The sequence below is a fragment of the Ixodes scapularis genome, unplaced genomic scaffold, assembly GCF_016920785.2.
Source record: "Ixodes scapularis isolate PalLabHiFi unplaced genomic scaffold, ASM1692078v2 PGA_scaffold12__126_contigs__length_90152505, whole genome shotgun sequence".
Classification (NCBI taxonomy): Eukaryota; Metazoa; Arthropoda; class Arachnida; order Ixodida; family Ixodidae; genus Ixodes; species Ixodes scapularis.
Window position 1 is genome coordinate 19,435,853 of NW_024609838.1, and position 25,579 is coordinate 19,461,431.

Genomic DNA, 25,579 nt, shown 5'->3' on the forward strand with positions numbered 1-25,579 from the left:
CGATACACTAAAATATATTATGAAGTACCAATGTTGATGTAGATTTTGTAATTGGGCTAGTTCATGAACTATATAAAGCAAAATGCTAGGTTTAAAAAAAAGTGGGCACAAGCAAGGCACACACACAGGCGCCTACGTGTGCGTCTTCCTCGTGTTTTTTTTTTTTTTTTTTTTTTTGCACGTAACACCATGTTTTATTTGTGTAGTTATTTACGAAACGGGACAAAGTTTTGTTGTCTGCCCGCCAAGTTTGTTACCGGCATCGTGCTTATGATGAATCCAAGGCTTCCGAAACAACTCCACTAAATCTAAATTAACTTCACTTTTGAGGAACGTCCATAGAATGGAATAGACTATGTAGTGGTAGTACCACCACATACTAAATAACAATACGAAAACAAGCGGGTGCAGCTTTCTTTAAGATTTTTTTTGCGTCCGAAGTCGTGGAAAGTTGACCGATTATCAATGTTGTCAGCCCTACATATTCAACTTAGTTCAGGCAGAACATATGTTACTACATTCAGTGGGCACTTAAATCTGCACACCTAGTCCTGCTTGTTGCCCTTTAAACTCTGGAGGTCCATCTTCATCGCTGTGGAACTCCGCATTCTCAACCTTGACCCATTTGCTGTCGGGATTCAGTTTCCATCCTGACCTGAGGGAAGAAAACAAATGTTTTGTTAACCAAATAAAATTGTGAAACCATGCTTTTAAGAACATCTTCAGAAAAACACATTTAACAGACACTAAGAACGAAAAGATTAAAAACAGTCGGAACTGCAAATGCCCGACACTGGTGAGATGTGCTATTTGGTCACACATCGCTCCTGAAACTTGACTGCTGACAAATTTAGCAGTGTTCTTTAAAGTATAACTCTAATAATTAGATCTCCCTAGATCAAAAGAACCTTTCAAAATATGTTTATGATCCTCGATGTCTTCAAAGTGGTCTTTTTAGAGCGCAGCTCTTAGGGGCCCGTTTCCAGCCTGAGCGGCGTCGGCGTCGCGTCGGCGTCGGCGTCGGCGTCGGCGTCGCCGTAGGCGTCGTTGTCGGCGTCGGCGTAACCGGGGGGGGGGGGGTCACGTGACCCCCCCCCCCCCCCGAGGTCACGTGACCCCCCTCCCCCGAGGTCACGTGACCCCCCCCCCGGGGGGTCACGTGACTACCCGCAGGTGACGTGACCCCTCAGTACCCTTCCCTACTCCTCCTCAAGAGCTGCGCTCCAATTCGGCGTTACAGGGATTTGTAAACGGCTTTCACTTTTTACCTTCTGATTAGTGGAATTTCACTTTAGCAAGGGGTGTTTTTTTTTCCGAAACCATGTGCCCTTAGACTTTAACTCTTGGTTTTCCATTAGAGTTTTCTGCCGGTAATCATCTTTTCTGGAGTCGTTCCAAAAACAATTAACGAAATGCACCGATATTTGATAACCGTATAAATGCTGAAAAATGCCCGCCGGTTTTCCTATGAATGAACACCGGAAAACTCTACGACCCAAATACAGACAACAGACATATCAAGCAACCGTCATAAGAAATGCCCGAGCCCGCCGATCTAAATGAGACGCTCCTCTGCATCAGCCAAATCTGAGAAGCCAGTTGAAGGCAGGAAAACTTTGCACATATGCAATGATATGAAGCGGTAAAGTATGATGCAAAAGCATCAAGCAACGGAGGCTTGACAAGAGGGATGCGACTTCTTTAAAAATTAGGTTTTGCCAGACACCCATAATGCTCCCCTTCCGTTCCATCGAATCGAACAAGGGCTTACTCTAGCGCATATCCCTTCTGCTTCTCTGCTTTCCAACCTAACAAGCATCAGTGCCCATTTTTTTTCGTGAATATCTCTAACTTTATGGTGGGCGCTGGATCAGTATTTACAGTAGGCAGTTCTGATGAAAGGAAGCTTTAAAGACACACTGCACGCTGAAAAAGGTTCTCTCGCTGAACCGCATGGATAATCCTCACGAGGTATACAGGGTCCTATCGGGGAAAAAAAAAAACAGTCTTTTAGCCCGCATAAACTAAGCATCGCAGATAGCTGAAACTCCGTGAGAATGTGACGCTAGCGGTGATGATAAAATGCGAAAGTTTCAGCAGCCGACGTTACCTGGATCAGACGATATGTACTAATGGAAAACAAAACTGTTTTGTGAGCCGACGCCCACGCGAGCCCAGTTTTTGTGAAACTAAAATTTTAGAGTGTGGACGTTTGGGTCGTTCACTGGCGTAACCATTTCTTTGGCGGCCTCTACCTTTTTCGGGTCTCTTCTAATAGACGTCGTATCAACCGAATTGCCCGAAAACGACACTTTGCGAACACCGAATACACTCTTGGCCTGATTAAGCGTTACCCCGGTTTCACCCGTCTTGCGAGAACCGGACACAAACTTTCATCATGTTCAGGCCTTGAGGCTCCAAAAACTAAGATGTCATGCATCATGTTTGCTACTGCTAGTCTAATAGTTCTACCATTCGTTTCTGGAAATCTTCTGGGAATGAGCCTACTCCTAACTGGAGCCGCTGGAAACAGTAGCGGCCGAGCGGAGTGATAAAGGTTGTTATCGGCTGACTCTTCTACCAACCTCACTTGGCGGAAGTCCAAATCAGCGTCCAGGTTCGACAAATAGGAGGCTTTCAACAGTTGACCTAGAGTGTCGCCTACTGTTGGCAGAAACCATCGTTCCCGCAAGACTCCTTTGTTCAACTGCGTTACGACTACGCATAGGCGAACTTCGCCCGAAGGATTGAGTACGGGCACGATGCCTGCACACCATTCAGTTGGGCCATCTCCCCCCCCCCCCCCCCCCCCTCTTCCGGGAACCATGTTGTGTCGCGGGACGACGGGACGAGACATACAGGCGACGCAGTGTTCAACGGAAGAACGACCTGATGTCGTTTGCCCCCGTCCCCGTATTTATTGCCTCTCGCGGTACAGCCTCATAGGAACCGAGCGCCAACAAGTCAGTGTGATACCATGACACGACGCAAACTCTCTCGGCAAATAGTGCTGAGCAATCGCAGGCTCCCCAGCTGGCAACCAGAACCCAGCTTCAACAAATCTTCGTTTGGCCGATCGTAGCATGTGGTAACATAACAGACAAAGCTTCCGATGAGAGTACTCGTGAAAACAAACGACACCTAGAAAATTGTTAAAGAGACAGTGATACCGACAAGCTCATTCATCTTTTATGCTTCCTTCACGTTCGTCTTTTATGCTTCTTTCACGTTTCAGCATACGAGCACATTCTTTTATGCTTCTCTCACGTATCCAGCATACGGGCACGCATTTGTATTTTCAGTCACAGCTGTACAACAATAAATAACTCTGGAAGCACCAACCGTCCCCGACTTCCGTGCTCCAGCCCCGGCAGTTCTTCCGCCGATGGACGACACCAGTTGACGTAAGCAACCGTACTCTATCACAGTCAACGACACTCTACCGTAAGCAACATTTTCACTGTCCCTCGAGCACCGCCGTCAGAACGAAGCGAGCCCGAAACAACCAAAGTCCCAGACTTGAAGTTCTTCACCTTCAAACACCCCGTCGTACTGGACAGCCCAAGTTTCTGGTACCACTTTTTTGTTTGTTTTGAATGCATAGCATCTATCATAGCGCACACATTAGGACTTTTGTGGCCGTGTCCCGTAGCTTCGATGGCATCACAATGTTACGTGACAATGTGAGGTCATCCCAGAGCCTCACCAAACTCATAGCATTTAAAGGTCTTCTGTGACGTCGTGTTATGTCATGACACGGTCGAGGTTTCATGACACCTTGACGCAACGTAACACCATGGCTATGTTCCGAATCTTACCCCAGTAACCTGTCTCCTACGTCAGCGGGTAATAATACCACGTGACGTCGCGAGTAAACGATCCGCGACTCGATTTTGGAACGGCCGCGGTTATCACCTGGCTGCTACGCGGATTGGCTTCGTCTTGGGCTACGGAAAAAATACAACATAAAAGCTATGGCTGAAAATAGCAGACGATCGCTTTTGCTCGTGGAGAAAGAACTCGAAGAGACGATTATATTAACCGCTGCGCTGTTTTTCTTTCACAGTAACGATGCGGCGTTTCCTGAGATGGTACCACCCTGCTCCTTTTGCTCACCGTCCTTTTTGGCTGCATATTGAATCAAAATTACTTATTCTTTACCGTTAAACACCCGAAAACATTTTATTAAGCAGCGCGACCGTTGAAAGTCTAGTCCAGGTGCCGCCAACGCATACGTTCCATGCATCACAATTTGCTACGATTACGTTTTTCTGAAATTGATTTTACACGGTGTAGCGGTACAGTATAGAGGGCTTTCTCAACAGTTATATTAACTTGCGTTCACTTTGACTAGAATATGATCACAAAATCACAAAAGGAACTTCCAAACCACTATATTTCTAGGGGGGATTGGTAGGCTGGGGTTGGTTGACTGGTCATTTACATAAATTCTTCGAAGCCTTCACTGCTTTACAATCGTTTTCCTCTCATCACACACACTTTGTGAAATATAAAAAAAAAATACTTTCACGTCATCTACAGAGTTAGAACATTTTCAGCCTCAAACGTAAAAACACGAGTTCCCTTCAACGCTGAGGACAGGGACGCGGTGAAGCTCCTGTTTACGCTCGCACTTTGTTAATAACAACAGGTATTCCTTTCTCTGAAAGGTGCAAGGTCTGGATGTAGTTGCACAGTAAATTCGTGCGTTTAAAACACCAAATCGCAATAACCACGCGTAAATGGCTGCACCTTATACTCGTCATTTCGAACACCTGCCACCAAAGTGAATGGAGCAAACGAGTTTCGACGGCTGTGGGCACAAAAAGCAGACGACGAGCAGACGACGAGCAGACGACGAGCAGACGGCGAACAGATCACGGGACGTATTTACTCGATTTCATCCGATGTTACCCACTGATCGAGGAGGGTAGCGCGAGTAGTTACTCGGGAGTAAACAGCCAACTTCTGGAATGCAAGTTCTGACGTTATCTGGTAAGCACGAGTAAGTTTTGAAACGCTGCATTACGAAACCCTTACTCTGGAGTTGGATTGAGTAAATTTTAGAACACAGCCCACGACGGCACTTGAGAGTGGGTTGTTATTGTGTCCCGTGACGTCAGGGAGCACTTGGACGTTACATTGTTACGTCAAGTCCCGTTACACTGTGACGTCACGTGACGTCACAGTGACACGTGACATGACGTGACACGGTGAAACCATGTTACACGGTGAGGTCACAGTGTCACGTAACAATCTAACGGCTTTATATATCCACAAGCCCTCCGACCTGTCCTTCAGGGACCTCGTTACTGCCACCCGCAAAAGAAGGAATGTCAGTTTTACAAAACTATCGGGCGTTTGGTGCCAATCCAAAATTGTTCAGCAGGCGTTAAAATTTTACTCACAATTCCGTTAAGGCTGAGCAGCAGTCGCCAGCGAAAATATGTCATCGACAAGTATCTCGGATATGTTAAAATATTTATTTTGCTTAGGGTTACTACGCAAGGGTTAGTGCGGTGCACAAAGCGTGAAAAAGAAATGACCTAGGAAAATGCCGACCTAATACCGTATTGTCAATATTCTCAAAAAAAATTTGAAAGCGTGATAAATATTATATAGCAAAAGCTATTTGTTTTTTTCTTCAAAATTCAACGTAATCACTAGGTCCAAATATTGTTTTCAAAAGGACAAATAGACTGAACTTGCGCTTAAGAATATAAAGGACAGAATTATAACCAACATTGAAAATAAACTATATACACTCGGGTTATTTGTATATTTGAGCAAGGCCTTCGATTCAGTACAAAACAATATGTTACTATCAAAACTTCAGACTTGTGGTGTACGCGGCATAGCGCCTGACCTAATGAAGTCCTGTCTCCGGAATCGTAAACAGTTTGTACGTGTGAATAACGCCGCGACTCAGCAATTAGAAATAAGGCGTGGAGTGCTTAGAGCCCACTACTCTTTTTCATGTATTTATATGATCGAAAAGACATCCCAAATTCTCCACATATATTGATGTACGCTGATGATACAAATGTTTTCTTCTGCAGCAATACAAAAGTGTCCTTACAACAACAAGCAAATGCTCATCTTCAAAAACTTTCAGAATGGCTGGAAACAAACGCACTTAAACTAAATGTGGACAAAACAAAGTACATTATATTTAGACCTATCAATAAGCACGACAATAGTGTAATACATCTGCAATATAATAGCACCCCCGTATCTCAAATTATAGAACAAAAGTTTATTGGCGTCTGGTTTAATGAAACACTTAGTTGGACCCCTCGCGTGAACTAAATAAGAGGAGACCTATCGAAAACTGTAGGCTGTATATATAAAGCAGCAAATTTATTATCAAAGTGGCTTATCAAAAACTTATATTACTCCTTGTTTTACTCAAAACTTTGTTACAAAATTATGGCATGGTGGACAACGATTTCCACAAATTATAGCAAAATAATTACTCTTCAGAAAAAGGTTTTGCGCATTTCAGATAACGATCAACGAAACGTACTCGATTTTTACTGCAGTCTACATCTTACAAAACAGAACATGCTTAAAGCAAACTCGGTTTATTACTTTAAACTTATGCAGTCAATATATAAAGAAAAATTTTATCAAATACATGAATAGCCATCACAACCTCATCTTCTCAGGAACGCAAAAACTAAATTATCAAGTTCCGTAATTACTAAACATTTTTAAGGGTGTACTGATTTTACAGTATCATTTATTAAATATAAAGATAACATCAGACACATGCTTGCACAGACGATATATATTACGCGTAGTAAAACTTGAAAGTGACACTCCCGTAATGCGCCTATCACTGTTTCAATGACACATGTGTTACATGGGTGTAACCTTCTATGTATATATCGTTTGTAAATTTTTGATCCTTTAGTCGTTTTCTATTTATACGTCAGTGATTACAAATCACCTACGAATGAATGATAGTTGTTTTTGTGTAGCATCATCTAGCTAGGCTTATGATTTTAATCAATTTTGTTGATAGTTTTCTTATTTCTTGTAATATTATATTCATTTGAGGACAGATTAATCCATGTTTATATTGGTAAAATATATTTTACAATATTGTGTAAAACGTGCGCATGTTTGCGGTCGCGTAGATATATGTATGTTGTTTACTTTATTTGCCTCTATATACAGCAACTAATTACAGTTGTGCTGTTATGAGCTGTGGAGGTAGAGGCCCAGTCAGGCAGAAATACCTTTTGCCTCTACCTCCCAAACGGGCTTGGTCCGTGAGAAACCAAAATAAACCTCAGTCTTAAAACTTTTACCTTAAAATTACTCTACGCATCACCAAACAAAAATTCTCCACCCACTTGCCGGTGGTCCGGACAAGATGCCAAAGATTCAGACCCTGCCGTTATCTGGTTCAAAAGTTATAAGGGATTTTCGGACATTTTCGATGTGAAAGTGGATTTCCTCGAAGCCCCCGATTTGGGGGTGCAAAAAGATCCCTGGTCTGGCTCTACTAGTGAAGCCTTCTACTCAAGGGTGGAAAGCGGGGCTGCAGAGCGACGTCATCGGTGTGCGAACGCGGCTAATGACCCGCGCCCTGCATGCCCAAGCCGCAATTGGAGCCCTGGAATGACGGAATACACCCACTCTATATAATAATAATGTATTTTATTTCCCATTCTGGTTGGTACAAAAAGGGAAGACGTCAGGACAAAAAGCTGCGGTTGCAGCTTGACGAGGTCCTGGTGCCCCAACACATTTTGGCGGGAAAGCAGCATTGTAAACACCACGAGAACAAACACAAAAATGGGCACTAAAACAGAATAACGAGAATTCACATTGTTGCACTCAGCTTGAATGCAAAAAAAAAAAAAAATATTTTTAAAGCAGAAACAAGTTTCACCACAGATAAAAAAAACCCAGGCACTAAAGGTAAAAATTATGCTGTCTGCAATATGCATAAAGTTATTTCAATAAACGCTAGAGGCTCAGCTGGCGCTAGTGACTACGGCACTTCCGGTTGCAAATTGAAGCAGACAGCATGCAGTCTACTTTTCCAGTTTTCCTGCGTATTCCTATGGGAAAACGCGCATGAAGTTTGTCTCGTCGCCGGAAAATAACATGAATAACCTTTGTTATTTCGGTTGTACCGGGTAGTATGTACCTTTATTAATATTGTGAAAGTGTAATTGCTTTAGTTGCAGCATTTTTCACGATGCTGAACGTCGCTATATCTCAGGCCCAAACTTCTGTTCTATGGCAGGTATGTAGAAACGAGCGATGATTCTAACCAAAATAACGATCGAAAGGAATGTAGAGTGTGTTCAAAGTTCGCCAGCATTCCGTTGGTGCTTATATATTGCTAATATGCCCGTCCTCTCACTATATGAAAATGACCCCGTCGTGCATCTTGACGAGTGGTTAAAAAAAACGTTCGAAACGTAAAGAATAAAGTACGCGGGCTACGAAAGGTGTGTTCTCTTATTATTTCCTATGTTGGGCAGTTTTTATCGCGCACCTGTCCTCTGGCTTCCCCTTATATGCAAACATTTGGAGCGTGCGGGTGATGATTTGAACACAGAACAAGCATCTTCGCACATATTCATGAGCAGAAAGAATAAAGCGGTACTTATTTATTGCAAATCGGACTATATTACGTGACTTTCAACTTATTTTGATCGTCTGCAAGCACAAGGAGTTACTTACCCAGTGTTACCGCGTAGTTCTTGCAGTCTTTCTTGGTTTTCCACATGTCGTTCGTTCATTTGGCACGTATATTCCCCATGCTGGAAAGCGTCGACGCCGTGTTCGCGCTAACAGTGTCCGACAGTGCACATAAATACACGTACGAGGCGGTTTTAAGACCGTTTTTAATGACGCGGATTTCAAATAAAAATGCTGTAACTGACCAATGTTTTCGTCTGCGTGACTGAGAAATGTTCCAGTGTGCCTAGTACGTACAAATTATTCGTGCTATTTGCTCTTATAATCGAGTGCGGAGAGAAAATGCACTCGCTTTTTCCCATAGATATGCATTACCGGAAGTCAATTTCTGACTGCTTGCTGTCTGCTTCAAAATGCAGCAGCACACTAGCGCCAGCTGAGCCTCTAGCGTTTATTGTAATAACTCTATGGTAATATGATTTTTGCCAACATCCGATTTGATGTCCCATAGATGCTGATACCATTGCCTTCGAGTTTATTAAGTAAAGATGGTAATGCGCATTTTAATGATGTAAAGCCGTAATTCGTACGGCAGAAATCCCAGACTCCCCCCTTTCTTCAATATTCTTGCCTGTGATGCCCAATTACAAGTTCTCAACAACAACCACGAAGTTCACGAACGCATAAATGGTGTCAGCTTACTGGGAACGGACCTCATTTTCTCAATCAAATTTTCAGCATATTCTTTGATATTTTTTAATGCGATATCGGTTACTTCTGAAAACTTTGGCATGTGGTTTGCACCACCAGCACTAAGTTTGGGCGGAAAGCAAGCAATCGGCGATCCGTAGCTTATGTCTGTGGTCAAAAACAACAATACTAAACTTCTTTTGTGTGTAGACACACTGTGCTACAACAACGTTTTCAAGAGCAATTCTATTTTTTTAATGTTTACTACAACAGACAGTGTACCCTTCACTCAACTTTTTTTCTCTCGCTTTTCTCGACGTTTATGTCAAGCGCGAATTTTTTTTTTATCGATTCGTTCATGATTGCCTCGCTAGAAAAACAAAATGTAGCCGAAATACGGGAACGTTTCTTGAACCGCGCCTACAATGTCAACTTAAACGTAACAATGATCCTTACTTCTTATAAAACCTTGCAGAAGGCCGAAGCTGACAGCACCCCAAAGACATCAATGATAATGTTTCGCCTACTATCCCTTTCATTGTTTATGATGCCTGCGCCGAGAGGTCAAGATGCCACCTCATTCAAAGAGTACTACTTTACAACCAAGGCAAGTTATTATTTTATTGATCGCTATCCAAGTTTGGGAAACAAAAATGGTGAAACCTGTTCAAGCAGACGACAATGACAAAACGTTTGAGCGAGCTATAACAAGTGTTTAACTGCCATCGCAACCCTTCTTTCGCACCCTTTCCCAGGCAACGCGTGGTAAATGCTACCGAAGAAAGAGAGATAGTTTAAAGGGAGTTCCCACACTTCGCCGTGCCTCGCGCACTGGCTCTGGACAATTTGTGCAAATAGTTAGGTTAACAAAAACAAAATCGAAATCCCGCCGTCCCACACTGTGCTTACTGCGCACCATAGAGTCTCTTCAACGTCCAAAGAAAAAGGGAACGCATTAATCTACCCTGTACAACTCGTACAAACATTATAGGGGGTAAATAAAAGAAAAGAAAACAGAAAGTGAGAACGTCGAGGACATCATGAACGGTCAAATAAACCAAGAACAATAAGGCCTAAAGAGGCGCACTCGTCTTCATAGATCCCTGAAGCACAAATCCTCGCGCAACGTAGCAGAGGCTGGTTGCACTATTTCTCCACGGGGTGCGGTGCCGCCGGTGCCGAGAAGCGCTCCGATTGCAAACCGAAACTTGAAAACTCGTCGATGTTTTGCGTTTTTTTCAAAAATGTCGTAAAATACCACGCGTGCCTTCTATCGTTTTGCAGTTTGTTGATTTAGAGCTTTTCAATGATACCCAGCAAGAAGCTAATTAAAGTATGCCCTAAAATTCTGTATTAAAAATAATTACGCGAAAATAATTAACAACTAAATTATCCCGAACTTTATTAATTTTTCTAAATAGGCCCCTGGCCCAGGACCACGGTAGAAGAAACATTTAGGTGATGACTCTCTGTCCGACGCGGCGACAATATTATGTTCGCCGCATAGAGCGCTTCACTCGCACCGGGATAGATGGCGCCAAAGTATGGGATCCCACCCAAACTGGCCACTCCGGTTGTTCCTCCTAGCGATGCTCTCGCATTCACTCGATCACTGCTTCTTGTTGTACCTCACCGTCGCCACGCCAGTCGGCAGTGTCCGCAAAAATCTGTGTTCTCTTCCTTTTTTTTTCTTCTCCTTCTTCTTTGGGTTAAGGCTCACCTGGATGCACGATGGTGGCATATGTGATCGACACAGCACCAAAGCCAAACACGAGGCCAGCCACTGGCCGCACACCACCACCACACCACCATACCGCGATAAAGGCTAGCAGGCTACGCCGCCGACACCGCCGAAAATGGACCTCATACCTCAGCGCCCTCCGCGGCGGCGCGGAGGGCCGCGCGGAGGGCGAATCGAGGGGTAGTTCCTCTCCGCGGGAAGTGCCAGACTCATCGCCGATGCGTAGGTTTCGCAATATCGAATTTGTCAACCTTTCCCTGAACACCCTGTATATATATATATATATATATATATATATATATATATATATATATATATATATATATATATATATATATATATATATATATATATATATACTCAACAAAATATTAGCCCTTAAAGGAGTTAGCCGAGGAGGTTGCCAAAAAAGTGAGATAACGTTTCGGGCCTGGTAGGCTCTTCGCCAGTCAAGTGAGAACACTTCGTTCTCCTTTTCTTTCAATCAAAGAAAAAACGGCCGGAAAAAAAGAAGAAGTTAATTGGAAAAATGCTTACCGTTTAGCGGGTACCTACTCAACTAAATTCTCGCTTAAAACTTTGATATATCCCGATATCAATGCAATAAATACTATGGAAATAATTAAATATAATATTATTACTGCCATTCTTATCATAAAACCAGTTTTTGGGACATGTGGTTGGGTATAACCCAACTATACCTGGTGTCATGTGAAGCCAATGAGAAGCCCAATGTTACGGGTTTGCTCGTGTCACATCAAACAATAAAGCGAGAACAAAAAAAGCAACAGTGCGGTACCGATTAGAAGATCTCAATTAAATGTCCATAAAAAAAGACGGCAATGATCCTTTCGAACTGTTAAGGCCCTTCGGTTCTAAAGTATTAAATTTATAGATAAATTCAGATTCTTTATTTTTTCGATCTCTGGTGGTTCGAAAGCCCCCCTGGAGTATAATAAAATTAAAATCAGAAAGTCCGTTATGTCCTGCGGAGTTTAAGTGACGGGAAACCGGTCCGGCAACGTGTTTACGTATATGACTTTTATGTAGATTCATGCGTTTTCTTATGCTTGTTTTAGTTTCTCCTATGTATTGAATTTGGCATTTTCTACATTGAATTATATAAATAACATTTTCCGAATTACAGTCAAAGGTGCCATTTATTTTCCAATTAAAGTTATTCGCTTTGCTACGAATAGAGTTAGCTATAATTATGTCCCCACATAAGCTGCATTGGTTATGATTGCACTTGGTGCAACCAATCGGGACCATATATATATATATATATATATATATATATATATATATATATATATATAGAAGAAGAAAAGAACCGTTATTGAAAACAGCAACAACGGACGATTTAATCGTCCGTTGTTGCTGTTTTCGCTAAGGGTTCTTTTCTTCTTCTATACTCACGCGTTCGGCCCCCCGCCACCATGCCCGTTAAATATATATATATGGGTGGTTTCATCTCAAATCGTGCAGGCAAAAAGGGTCGCATTTTTAATTTCGATGAAAAAAATATATGTTATGGTGCCGTTTCTAAAACCGCAGTCGACACAAACCGAAAGTTCGTCGGATTTTTTGTTCTCGACTTATGAATTTTTAAAGAGGCCGCGGCGAAAAGCAGTGTTTTTCACACCCGTCGTGGGTCAGATGTTTCGCTTGATCTCCCGCCATGGATTTTCAGTCCACATTATATTATCTTTTTTGAAGCACTCTGTGGACACATTTAAAAGGCTCCAATACCATGAAATAATGTTATGCCTTTTGCTTTTTCTTTGTAAAAATGTCAAAAACGCCTCCTCGGTCAATTGTTGACGAATTTTGACAATTAATTACTGGCGATCTACTTGGGTTACACCGATATTTTTTATGTCCACGGAGAGCCCAAAACACGCTCTTTATGTTTATAATAAAATGCCTTGGCTGTATAAAATATCCTTCGCGGTACGTTTACGTTAATATTATGCAAAAACCAAAAAGTACCATTTTTGAAATTGATTTTCTCGAAAAAACCATTTTTATTTTTTTTATTTTTTGTTCAAATGTAGATATGATAGTTGTCTACACAAAAATTAAGCCTAGAAAGTGTATATTTTGTTTGTATGTTTTACATTTAAGCATCAATATCGTACAAAAACGTGTTTTTACGGCTCGAAATGGACTTGCGAATTGCGCGTCTTCACAAGCTTGGAAATAGTTTTTTTTATTTTTTTCGACGTTCCCATATAAAAATAAAATACAGTATTTCCACCCTGATATATTTATTGATTATTTAAATTTTATTATAGGCGGCAAGCTACATCGGAGGATTTCCAAAAAGAGAAAGCAACACTTCTTAACAGACCAGCAGGTGTCGTAAATTTTTAACGTGTAGGAGTCGGCAGACGTCTTATTTATTCGGGGCCCTCATTGGCCTCCATGAACGTCCCGCCATTTTGGAGCCAGCAGATGACCACGACCTTCTGCGCTCATTGTGTTAGATGGGACGGCCCGTGACAGTAAAGCGAGCAGCGCACCCTGTGTCACGGGGAGTGAAATGGTACGATTCTGTCGTTGACGCGGCGAACATTGACAGCCACCCAGGAGGAGTCTGTCAGAGTATTGCACAAGGGAAAGCAAAGGAATCGTTGCCTAAAAGGATGAGGACACCACGGCCTTACAATGTCGACGGTCAACAACTGTTCTGCCAGCCAAAACAACGCCACGTGCGCGCTAAAACCGGCGGCGCGGGACAGAAATCCCGCAGACGCACACACGAAGATTGGCCGGTTTCATTAGGGATGTGGGGAAATTTGAAACCAGCCATCCGGGCATGCGTGAAACGATACCGCCTGTTTGCCCTAACTTCGAGCGCCCTATCCTTACCTTGAAACGGCTGTGCTCCCTCTCTCTCTCTCTCTCCGGGGAGATCCGATAGCACCGAAGGGTTATCTATTAAACTTGAGGAAGAAAACGAGAGGGGAGTGTTTAAGTTGAATTATCCCCACCAACCCGCTCGTTCTGTCCTTATAAAGGGTTATCTCTTTTGGAAACAGCAAAGCCCGGAGACTGACATTAAAGCGAGCGTGTTGGTAAATATACTTGTGTTTGTATTCTGCCCGGAGACTAGTTGGGTTGAAGTCAGCCTCCTTGTCAACTATAACCGTTTGTGAAGAGTGGGCTTCTCCCGAGAGGAAAGGTTAGCGCCGGCTGACGTGTTTTTTTGAAAAAAGGAAAGGGAAAGAGAAAGTTTGAGTAACTGCAGAAACTACCTCGAAAGCTCCTCTCCCGAAATGAAGCTCGAAGCATAGTCTCGGTTACCTTCTCGCGCATCGTCTGCTCGAATCTATTCTTCACTTTCTTTCGTACAGCCTCTGTTCCGCACGGCCGTCGTGGATGTGCGTAATAGAGGGAGGAACAGATTCGAGCATCATCTGGACGCCGTCATCCTGCCAGACTTCAATGTCGTGGGACCGACTCGTGTGTGTTTCTTCGCCCCGCTGAACTTCGTTTCTCGGGTGCGGTTTTTTCTGAACGTTTTTTTTTTTTTTTTTTTTTTCAATCTTTTCTTACTAACTGTTTGTTAGCACTGTTCAGTTGTTGGGTTTATTTCGTCATGGCGTAGCGGCCTGGCGGTGATGTAGAGAGCGTGTTCAAACGCATTTGGTTGCGTCCCGTTTAGGGAATGCCCGGGGGAGTTGGTTTTTGTTCTTGCCATGTGCGGCTGAGTTTTCCCGTCTTTATTAAATTATTGATTTTTGTTTTGTTTTACCTTTACGTGCCGTCGACTTCTTTGTCTGACTCTCCACCAGGCGTGGACCTATCGCCTTGCCACCGCTCGAACCTAAATACTTTATTTATTTTTTTTTAACGCAATTTTCGTTAAGATCGGAGTTGGGCAATTTAATTCCTATTTATTTACTTTTATTTCCTACCCCTCTCTATGACGCACTGTCTGTGTGTTTCGGACCGTTTCTGTGTCACCACTTTTGTGTATTACGGAAGTGAAAGGACATTCCCTGGTGACCTGTGCGATGTGCGGTGAACAAGCCCCAGTGTTTGGTTTCGTAAAGAATTGTATATAATATATCGACGATGTGGTGACTTTCTTTGTCTTGTAATATGACAGCTAATAGCTAGTCGTGCTAGTTTACTTTGAAAGGTTTATAAATCGAAACAATACAACGTCTGTGCCTTTTGGTTATTGAAAGTCTACTAGGCCTGCTGATTTGGTTAGATATGTATCTCATGGTTCCCGCTCTTATCAAAACATACATAAATATTCAATACCACAAAATCTGTTTATAATTGATTACAAAATTCAGAAGAAAATTCAAGAAAACTTTTTCACAATTCATAGAGACGCATGGGTCGCTATGTCTGACTTAGGTCTTGCAAAACAAAGACGTCTTTTTCCGATATTGAGGCCTAAATATAAAACATGCAAACAAAATATACACTTTCTAGGCTTGATTTTTGTGTAGACAACTATCATATATACATTTGAACAAAAAATAAAAAAAAAATAAAAATTGGGTTTTTTGAGAAAATCAATTTCAAAAATGGTACTTTTTGGTTTTTGAATAATATTAACGTAAACGTACCGCAAAGGATATTTTATACAGCCAAAAAATTTTATAGTTAATATAAAGAGCGTGTTTTGGGCTCTCCGTGGACATAAAAAATATCGGTGTAACCCAAGCAGATCGCCAGTAATTAATTGTCAAATTTCGTCAACAATTGACCGAGGAGGCGTTTTTGACATTTTTACAGAAAAAAAGCAAAAGGAATAAAATTATTTTATAGTATTGGAGCCTTTTAAATGTGTCCACAGAGTGCTTCAAAAAAGATAATATAATGTGGACTGAAAATCCATGGCGGGAGATCAAGCGAAACATCCGACCCACGACGGGTGTGAAAAACACTGCTTTTCGCCGCGGCCTCTTTAAAAATTCATAAGTCGAGAACAAAAAATCCGACGAACTTGCGGTTTGTGTCGACTGCGGTTTTAGAAACGGCGCCATAACATATATTTTTTTCATCAAAATTAAAAATTCGACCCTTTTTGCCTGCACGATTTGAGATGAAACCACCCATATATATGCAGGTGGGTTATACGGCCAGCCGGACATTATGTGGATGGCTAATCTTTGCGATAAGTCGGCTAATTAATTAAAATGCGTTAATTAAATTTTTAATTAGTGGAAAAAGACATATAGTTTCATTTAGAAACTTGTGGAGCATCATCGAAAACCACCAAATCAACCATTTTTGGAAGAATATAACGCCGGGAAAGCATTTTACGGCGTTCTGTAAAAGTGCTCCACTTGGACACATTTCTAGATTTCGGTTTCTTATCGGAGCGCATCACCAGGCCCGCGGTCCTGCTCCCCAGTGGCTGAGACGCGAAACACACATGCGCCGCACTTCCCTCCATTCTACGAGGGAGGCGAGGAGGTGGCTTCGCGCCGCGACCACCGGGGAGCAGGATCGCGGGCGCGTAGATGCGCTCCGATAAGAAACCGAAATCTAGAAACGCGTCTGAATAGAGCGTTTTTACAGAACGCCGTAAAATGCTGCCCCGGCGTTATATCCATCAAAAAATAGTTGATTTAGGGGTTTTTCGATGATGCTCAGCAAGTTTCTAATTGAAACCATACGTTTATTTTCAGTAATTAAAAAGTTAATTATTAATTTTAATTAATTATCCGACTTATCGCAAATATTAGCCACCCACATAATGTCCACCTAGCCGTATAACCCACCTGCAGAAACCGCATTAGTGTAGCTTTTACGGTTCTTTTTAAACAAATATGTAAGAATAAAAAAAAACACCCTGTATATATATATATATATATATATGATGTTTTTAAGCAGCTTTTATTATATATAAAAATATATATTAAAAAACATCCTATATATGTGTATATATATATATATATATATAGGATGTTTTTTAAGCAGCTTTTTTTAAGCTTTTTTAAGCTTTAATTAAGATTTCCCCGGATGTTTGTGGATGCAGTGTCCATGTCCGTCGTGGTCGGTTTCAAGTACTCCTTTCTTGTTTGTTTTTTCTTTTTTTTTTTTTTATTGCTGCTTGAAGTGGGGACACGCGAGAAGAGCACGTAGAAAAATAAACGTCCGTTCGTCATTGCGACCAACTAACGAGCGACGCTGTCGGCCATGTTTATTTGATCGTAAAAAAGTGCGTAAGACAGCTCCGGAGCTGTCGTAGGATTTCATCGTAACCTGCGCAAAACTTACGATAATTTCGTTTTGTGAATGCGAATGTGTTCATACGTTTTGTCGTACGCACTATTTTGACGATCGTCAAAAAATGCGAGTATGACAAAACGTATGAACAAATTCGTATTCACGAAACGAAATTATCGTAACTTTTAGGCAGGTTACGATGAAATCCTACCACAGCTCCAGGGCTGTCTTACGCATTTTGTACGATCATATAACATGGCTGACAGTTACTTGGTCGTGACAACCAACAGACATATATTTCCCTACGTGCTCCTCTCGCGCGTCCCGACTTGAAGCGGCAAGAGAAAAAAAACAACCGCATCTCCACGTGGTGAATGATGTTGATTGGGGCGAAGCTCTGGTGGTGCATGTCTGCGTAGAAGCTGAGCCGTAGCATGCCGAGCCTTTCGTTCGTTTTTATCCATGTCACGCTGCGGTAAAATGCTCAAATGCGTATATAACCACGTTCCATACCACACATTCTCTTTCTGACATGGATGAAAACGAACGAAAGGCTCGACAGGCTGCGGCTTACCGTCTACACAGGCAAGCACCACCAGAGCTTCGCCCCCATCAACATCATTCACCACGTGAAGATGCGGTTTCTTTTTTTTTTTTTTTTTGCCCTACACGAGCACGGGAGCACGTGCTCCCGTGATCGTGAGCACGAGCTCCCGACGCCGAATCCGTGATCGTGAGCACGAGCTCCCGACGCCGGACATTGGACGGACATACGGACATCGCTAGCCCCTAAGGAGCTTCGCCCTTAAAAGGAAAGAAGTACTTTAAACAGACCACGACGGACTTGAACGCTGTATCCACAAATATCCGGCAAAATCTACAGCGGGCCTACAAGGGCCTGCTCGGAGAGCACGGCAGAATATAGGCATGCCAAGGCAGTCCGACCAGCTAGCAGCGTTACTCCGGCAGTAATCGTAGTTCTATATTTAAACAACAAAATAAAGGATAACTTCTTTTTTTTTCCATTTTACCTACCAGCCGTATTTAATGCTAAAATTCTGACCTGTAAATATACGTACATTTTGTCATATTCCCATACTGTTCAGTCTTTTTCCCATAGCGCAATTGCTCTTGGGGTAGGAGTCAACAGGACGTCACAGTCGACAGTCACATTGGCAACTGTAAGATGAAAACTGCGGTTCAGACCAGTGTACCAACGTAACTATCCTCATGTCGATTGATTTCACCGTAATCCCTCAAGTAATATTAAAGTCTTTAATATAAAGCAGAATGTCGACCTGCAACATCCCACCTCTCCGGTCACGGTCCGACCAGCGACATCAATGCCCAAAAGTTTATGCCATCTCATTTTGTTGTTAGAGCACTAATATGCGAACACACGGTCACGTCGGCGATAATTCCATTCTTTTGTTCACAACGCACAACGCTGTCATCGCGAAGTTGCTGCTATGGTGGTGGCACGCAGAAATACAGAACCATGTTGATTACTGTTTGGAACTCGGCATCAAAAAACAGAACCGAATTCAGCACTGAAGGCACCCAAGCACTCGGTAGCAAACATTGCCTGTCTAGGACGCAGTTTCCACGGTTTCCATAACGTCGTAAACGTCGAAACGTAGTTCCGCTCAGATATCGTAGGCGGCCAGCTTAGCCCGATGAGCGTAGCGCTGCTGGGGCTACTCCAGGACTCGGCTGTTTCAAGCGGCTTCGTTTGCTCGTTTCATAAAATTAGTGGTAAAAACGTCAATGCAACTTGCACGTTTGGGCTGGGAGAAGGAATTACTGGCGGCCTTCGCTGCCGCTGAAGCTCAATCAACTCAATAACATTTAGTAAACAATGCGCGTGACGTTCTCAAAAACCGAAACCGAAAGATGATGAGGCTGGAGGGCGGAACCTTTCTCCCGTCTCCCTGGAGGTGGAAAAGGTCTCGTTCCTCCCTTCTTGTCGTGTCACCTTGGGGCGCGTCAATAGAGGGGAGGAAGACGCGCCGTTGCTACCCTTTTCCTCCTTTTTTCTTAGATTGTGGGTTGTGTGACTGCAGCTGACAGTACACCTGTTAGTAATGAAGTATCGAAACATTATGAACAGATGCCAGCTATACAGCAAGGAAGTTCTCCCAAATTCCTCCTTGGCGCGTCTTAACGCATGGAGCACCACGTCAATCAAAGGTCAAAATAGAGAGCGCGTGGGGGCCGCGCGGTCACGAGACAGCCAAGCCTGTGCCGTTATTGGCTGAGATTAGAGGGAAACACCTGCACGCGGGTTCGTTTGAGCAGTGAACAAAAGCCCGAGGTGCGCAAGGAGCAGACGAAGTTGCACGCCGTATGCGGAGAGCGAGTCGTCTGCTTCTCCCTCAGGAGCTGCGGTGACGTCAGAACGACGCCGAGCTCTGATTGCCTTTGATTGAAAGGATAGTGAGTAGACCCAAAAGCTAGATGCCTTGAGGTAAACGCACTATTTTTTTTCTCAATCAGCCAATGAAAGCACTGCGTTCTGACATCATCGAGACCCTTGCGCAAGAAGCAGACGAACTTGCGCTCCGCTCAAGGATGGTTCCCACAACTCCATGAGTCCGACCGAGTGCGACTGCAACAGACGGGTTGCTATGGCAACAGCCGCGTCGGCTCTAAGAAAACGACGTAAAAACCGGTTTTGTTGGAGCCGATGCAGCTGTTGCCATAGCAACCCGTACATCGCAAGCCGTTGAAACTGCACTGGAAACGCTGGGCATGGTGAGCCCCGGACATGTTAGTATGGCTCCGCAGCCAATGAGGTTAAGGCGTAATCCGATAAGAACGCCAAAGAACCAATCAGCAATCCATAACCGTCATTATAATAGGAAGGCTACGCCCTGCTTTTCTAAGCTGTCGGTGACTATAACAGGGCTCAACACTCAAGCGAAAAATGGCCGAATCGCCGGGCTGTGCATGCGCGGCGTCGGATAATCCGCGGAAAAAAGCTAGCACGCATGCTCAGAACACGTTCCCCTGACAAGGACACAAGGGCGGTGCGCAGAACACGAGTCATAAAAGGGTGCATTAGAATGGTGCCTGGAACGCGTATCTCACTGGTGTGTTTATCATGTTCAAAAGAGTGATCCCCCCATTTCCACCCCTCGGGACGTCATACGAGTGTCATGCTGTCGCCGGTCGCGATCCTGGCAGTACCCCAGCTGCGGCAGTGGATGTGGCAGACGCCTGTTCTGCCGCATGTCGCTCTTCAGCTTGACAGTCCACGGAAGCTTCGGGAGCCAGGAGTTGGGAGCGTGACGAGAGCGACACTCGCGGTCGCTCGCGCTTTTTGCCGGTACTTCTAGTTCCAACCGCCGGGATCGCGACATGCAACAGCATAAGACTCCGGGATTTCTGACGTCAGTTTTTGCCACTTCCGAACCACTTTTGATGTATGGTTAGGGTAGGACGCCAAACACACCTGTCGGAGACTCGTTCCAGGTACCAATTAGTAGCGGTTCCGGAGCTATAAACTAGTGTAGATGAGTGAATGAAGCTGAACATTTTGAACTGGGCGGCGACTTGCGCCATCTATCTACTGCAGTGAACAATTGTGGGTATGTTCGGTTGCAAGTTAAGGTGTATTCACACGACGGACCAAACTGCTCTTTTGGTTCGCGGGCCGTGCATCATGTGATCTTACGTCACCGGTTTTTGAGGTCCGCCGGCGGTCCGCGGCCCGCGCTTGTGAGAAATGCCAAGCGACTTTTCTCGCCCGGACCTTGGCGGTGGACCGCGGCGTTTTTAGTATAATTGAAGCGCTAAGTCTGGCAACAAGCTGACTTTTGTTGTTTGGATTAGAATCCAAATCCAAAGTCGTTTTCTTTTGGCGCCAACTGTTGAAGACGAAGAAGACGAACTTTTTGTTGTGCGACGATGCAACTTTTTACCTCATCGCGCTCATGGAGCAATTCCCCGCTCCGTGGGACAATAGTCGCGACGACTACCCAAATAATCATCTAAAGATGTCCCCATGCCTTTTTCGGTTCACTTAAGTCGTCCTCGTCCTCAATATTCAACGCCAGGGCCACCGCGGCCAAACGTCTCTTTTGTTCAACCTCCATCTTGGCTCCTTACAAATAGCCTCAAACCAGCTCGCTGCATGCGTTTGGCGGAGCTGTGAGGTCGAGGGTTAGACCGGCCCGTTCGCTCTGTCGTCTGCTCTTTTGGTCCGCCGTGTGGATGCTCATTGCAGCCGGGCGGCCCGCGGGCCGTGCATCACGTGATCAATCGGTCCGCGGCCCGGTCCGTCATGTGGATATTCGCGACTCCAACTAACTATAGGTGTCGCCACTCATTTCCCAAGATGGCGGTTATAGTGAGGGGGTCGGAGATGCGTGCCGCTGTTGAGCCTGTCTAGTGTGCTGGCTTCACTGAGCGGCACAAATTATTTCTGGTAATACGAGGACGCTAGGGTGTTATGAGCGCAGGTCACCTCTTTACCCTGAAAACAAGAACGTTGTTTGGGGTAAAAATAACGCAAGGATGCGCGTTTTAATTCTGGAGCGAAACCGAAACTAACCTCTATTTTGGATTTAATTTTCGATATAGGTCTTAATTTTGGGATTCTTTCATAACTCAAAATGTGTCTCATATTGTAATTATTTAGTTAGAGAAGTTGTCCGCGGAAACTTTATTTTGTGACATATATTTCGACCCAGGCTATTTGTAGTTGTTGAAGAAATCAGTGCTGATATTTGTGCGTCCTCGCTGCCTTTTCTCGCTCAGATAATTGTCATGAAAAATAGTGAACTGCGGGCCCTTTTAATGGCTCTTGGGTACTCATATGATTAATTGGTTGAACGTTCTTCCCAGCAGATTAATAATATAGTTCGAATTTTTACAACATGTTCACAAAATGTATAAATTAATAAACGCTGTTCTCACTGCAACACTCCAGAGACGAAATCCGAGTCAGACGGCTGAGGTGTGTGTTAGTTTTTCTTGATAGCAACGCAGTCACGCATAGGACTTTATAATCCATCCAGTGTTTGAATGTTTGTCTATCTTGATAACGATGTCAGAGTTTTTCATATACTAAACAAAAAAAAAAACTGATAACTTTCTGGAAATACTATCACGGTTAAACTGTTTTTGTTGCGATCGTAGCCTTAATTGGGGGCATACCTTGCGGTGATTTGTATTAATAATAATGATTGAAATTCAGATATTTTAATACGTAATTTTTCAAGCTCTAATATAATTTGTGGCTTATAATCCAATTTGAAACGCGCGAACAAATATGTCAATCAAAAGAGTGCTAAGTATCATCACTGGTGTCAATTTCAGCAACTCTAATTACCAATAAAATAAAAATAGTCTAAAGTCAATTAAAAGACTCTAGCTAATGTGAGAAATTCATGTAAAATTACATTATTGTGGGTAAAGTATATTTTGCTATCAATGTCGCGACTTTTAACGATCGGCAAAACGTCCCACGTCGACGGCAATATCCTTCCAAACCAAATGACAAAAAAAAAAAAAAAAGTTTGTAATTATTAATTTTTTATAACATTTAGTTACTTTCATTTTTATGCTCCGTCGTTTTGCCAATCTCAGCCTTTCAAGTTCGAAGAAACGCCTACCTGCATGCATGTCTGCTCACTGCAGCACGTTTCGTTGGCGTTGGACGCCGGTGAAACAGTAGTGAGTTTTAGTATTGCGTATTCGAGCAAACGAAAGCGCTTTGTGTTTGCGTTAGCTTTGTGTGTTCCACACTGCGCGTGCGTGGAGCCCGAAATTGCGGCCTTGGATGGCGCATGGCGATGAGACGCACGCACAACGTGTCGCACGCAACTCTAACGCAAACGCACACCGTTTGCGTTTGCTTTTATGCGCAAAGCAAAAACTTTCCAGTAAGGTACAATCTCATACAGGCTTTAGCACTACGTTGGGACAGTGAAGAGTGTTGTTTGCATTGGGAAATGACATTTCGCGAGCCATGATCGCGAGCAGTTTCGCCGTGCCCACTGAGCAGGAGAATTGGGGGACCCTCACTAGAGCGCTTCCCGTTTCCGCCGCGGGAGGGCGAGCGTTGAGCTGAAGACGCGAATAGCCTTAGCGGGGCTGGTAGCCATCAAAAGACATTTTGTGTAGTTCCTACCGCAAAACGATTCGTCGCTGTTCGGCAGTATACTCGGGACGAGCCCGAGACCTGCTACAATGAATGAGACCGTCGCACGTGGCAAGTGTTTTGTGAATTCTGCACTAGGTGGCGCTAGCTGTGCAGCTAACCGTTATATCGCGACTCTTGATTAAAAATATTTAAACATACTTTCTGGAATCGTTCGAGAATAAACAAAACCACGAGAAAATCAATCTCCTACGTGGCAAACATCGCTTTACCACAGATGTTATATAAGAATAATATATATTCAACGTTGTAAACAAGTGTGCCACGTTACCGAAACACGTGAGTCATTACAAGCAAGGCCGAGAAAAAAGAAAGGAGGCTACCGGCGACTGAAAAAAGGAGAAATGAACGGAATTTCGGAGGCAAATGGTGGAGGGTTGATGCATAAAATTCTCCTTTACCAAAAAAAAAAAGCGTGTCCGTGTTTTCGGATTTTGCCGCTAGGGCATTGTTCGGCGCTGTCCAAGAGGCCCACTGCGCGTCTCTTCCTTGATCTCCTTTTCTCTTTACAGCGGCCACATTCTTTCGCGATTTGACAGGCTTTCTCGAACGTGTTTGAATGTAAGAGCCAAATGACGAAAGCCGGTGTTCCGCGTGCTAACGCGTCCGATGAGTACAGTGGAGACAAAGGCAAATAGCTTTAGGCCTACCCACTAATTACTGCAACCAGAGCTCGGCGTTCTGACGTGTCCCCTCGTGCTCTCGTCTCCTCATTCCCCTCAGTTTCTCTGCGAATGCAAGAGTATAGTGGCTTGTGATCCTTACAGGACGTTGCAGATACCTGCAGCGATTTATAGACTGGAGAGGTCGTCACACGCCGATCAATAAACACGGATCTAGACTGCGAAGATTCTCGAAAACAACTTCTCCCGCTGACTGCAAGGTACTCGCATGCGCACGCTCACACCGGCTAAGAGTTTTGCCTTCCGAACCTTCCAACGTTTCTCGCATTGTACTCTGATCTGCTTCCCTCATTCAGTATTGACCTATTTTCAAAGCTCGGGCGCTTTGGGGTAGCCGGCCGTCCTAGGCATCAAGAGTTGGCAGGTTCAAACGTCAATGGAGGTGACCTCATAATGACTGTTTCTTTCGTGTATTTTTGTGGGGACCCCACAATAAGTAATACTGTTTTTGTCGGAAGTATCCCAAAATGTTACGCATTGTTTTTTATATATCTTTAGAGCACAACATCGAATTTCGAACCATGCTTTTTTTTTTTTTTTTTATTAGAGATAATTTTTATTACATCAATCTTTGGGTATACGTTAAGGTGTGATTTAAATAAGCCACGTTGGAATAATTATTTAAATAATTTCGGTGTCATGTGCCTTTTTATAGGGCTTTATAGGTTCCCAATGAATTGTGATGTAGAGTCTCTTAAAACAAACAAGGGATACAGACTATGTCACCGTTCACGCTTAGAAACCTCGGGTGCCAGGTGACGAACAATTCGATTCTTACTGACGAATAGAAACAAAGATGTCCTCAGAAAATAGTCAAACGACGCGCAAAGTATACTTATTTTATTTCTATTTAAAACATCGTGAAAACTAAAATGAGCTTATTAGAACACCGATAAGCACAGTTTCATGGAACGCTCTTGGAGCGAAAGGGAGATTTTATATTGTTTTGTTGATTCCCCGAAAGTATTTCGCGGCCTTCCAATACGGAACTCCGAAATAGAATTATGAAACTTCACGGGGTTTTGATATAACTTCGTCTCCATCAGATCCAAATGATGAGGGATCGACGGCCGAGAGCGTCAACGCTCCCGGCACGTCGGAGTACGTAAAGCGAAAGTTGCTCGCCCTGCAGAACCTCAGCGATACTAATTCCAATCCCAACCTCTGCCCGTTTCGATCAGGTTGAACATTGTACCGCTGTGTGGTATAGTGTAATCACGACGCGAACAGCGTTAAAGGCGCCAGTGTAGCACTCATACTGTGATGGCTAAATTGCTCATCTACCGCGGAAGTTCCGGACTCCCCTGGGGGCCAACAAACTTCGCGGTGTCTAAGCGACTACACAACGCAATTACTTTTTTAGATCGGAATGATTATTAGATTCGATGGGTTCAGGACCAGTCTGGCTAACCACGAATAAGGTTTTCTATGCAT

At 43.6% G+C, this 25,579-nt stretch overlaps 1 protein-coding gene across 1 annotated transcript in view; it reads right to left on the reverse strand.

Annotated features, from left to right (window-relative positions):
• Nucleotides 1-531: 531 nt before the first annotated feature.
• LOC115316029 (lysosomal Pro-X carboxypeptidase-like) overlaps nt 532-25,579 on the reverse strand; it is a 60,629-nt gene continuing 35,581 nt past the window's right edge. The window contains exon 10 of the mRNA XM_042289342.1: nt 532-655. Within this exon, the coding sequence (XP_042145276.1) occupies nt 532-655 (124 nt within the window). The remainder of the gene's footprint in view (nt 656-25,579) is intronic.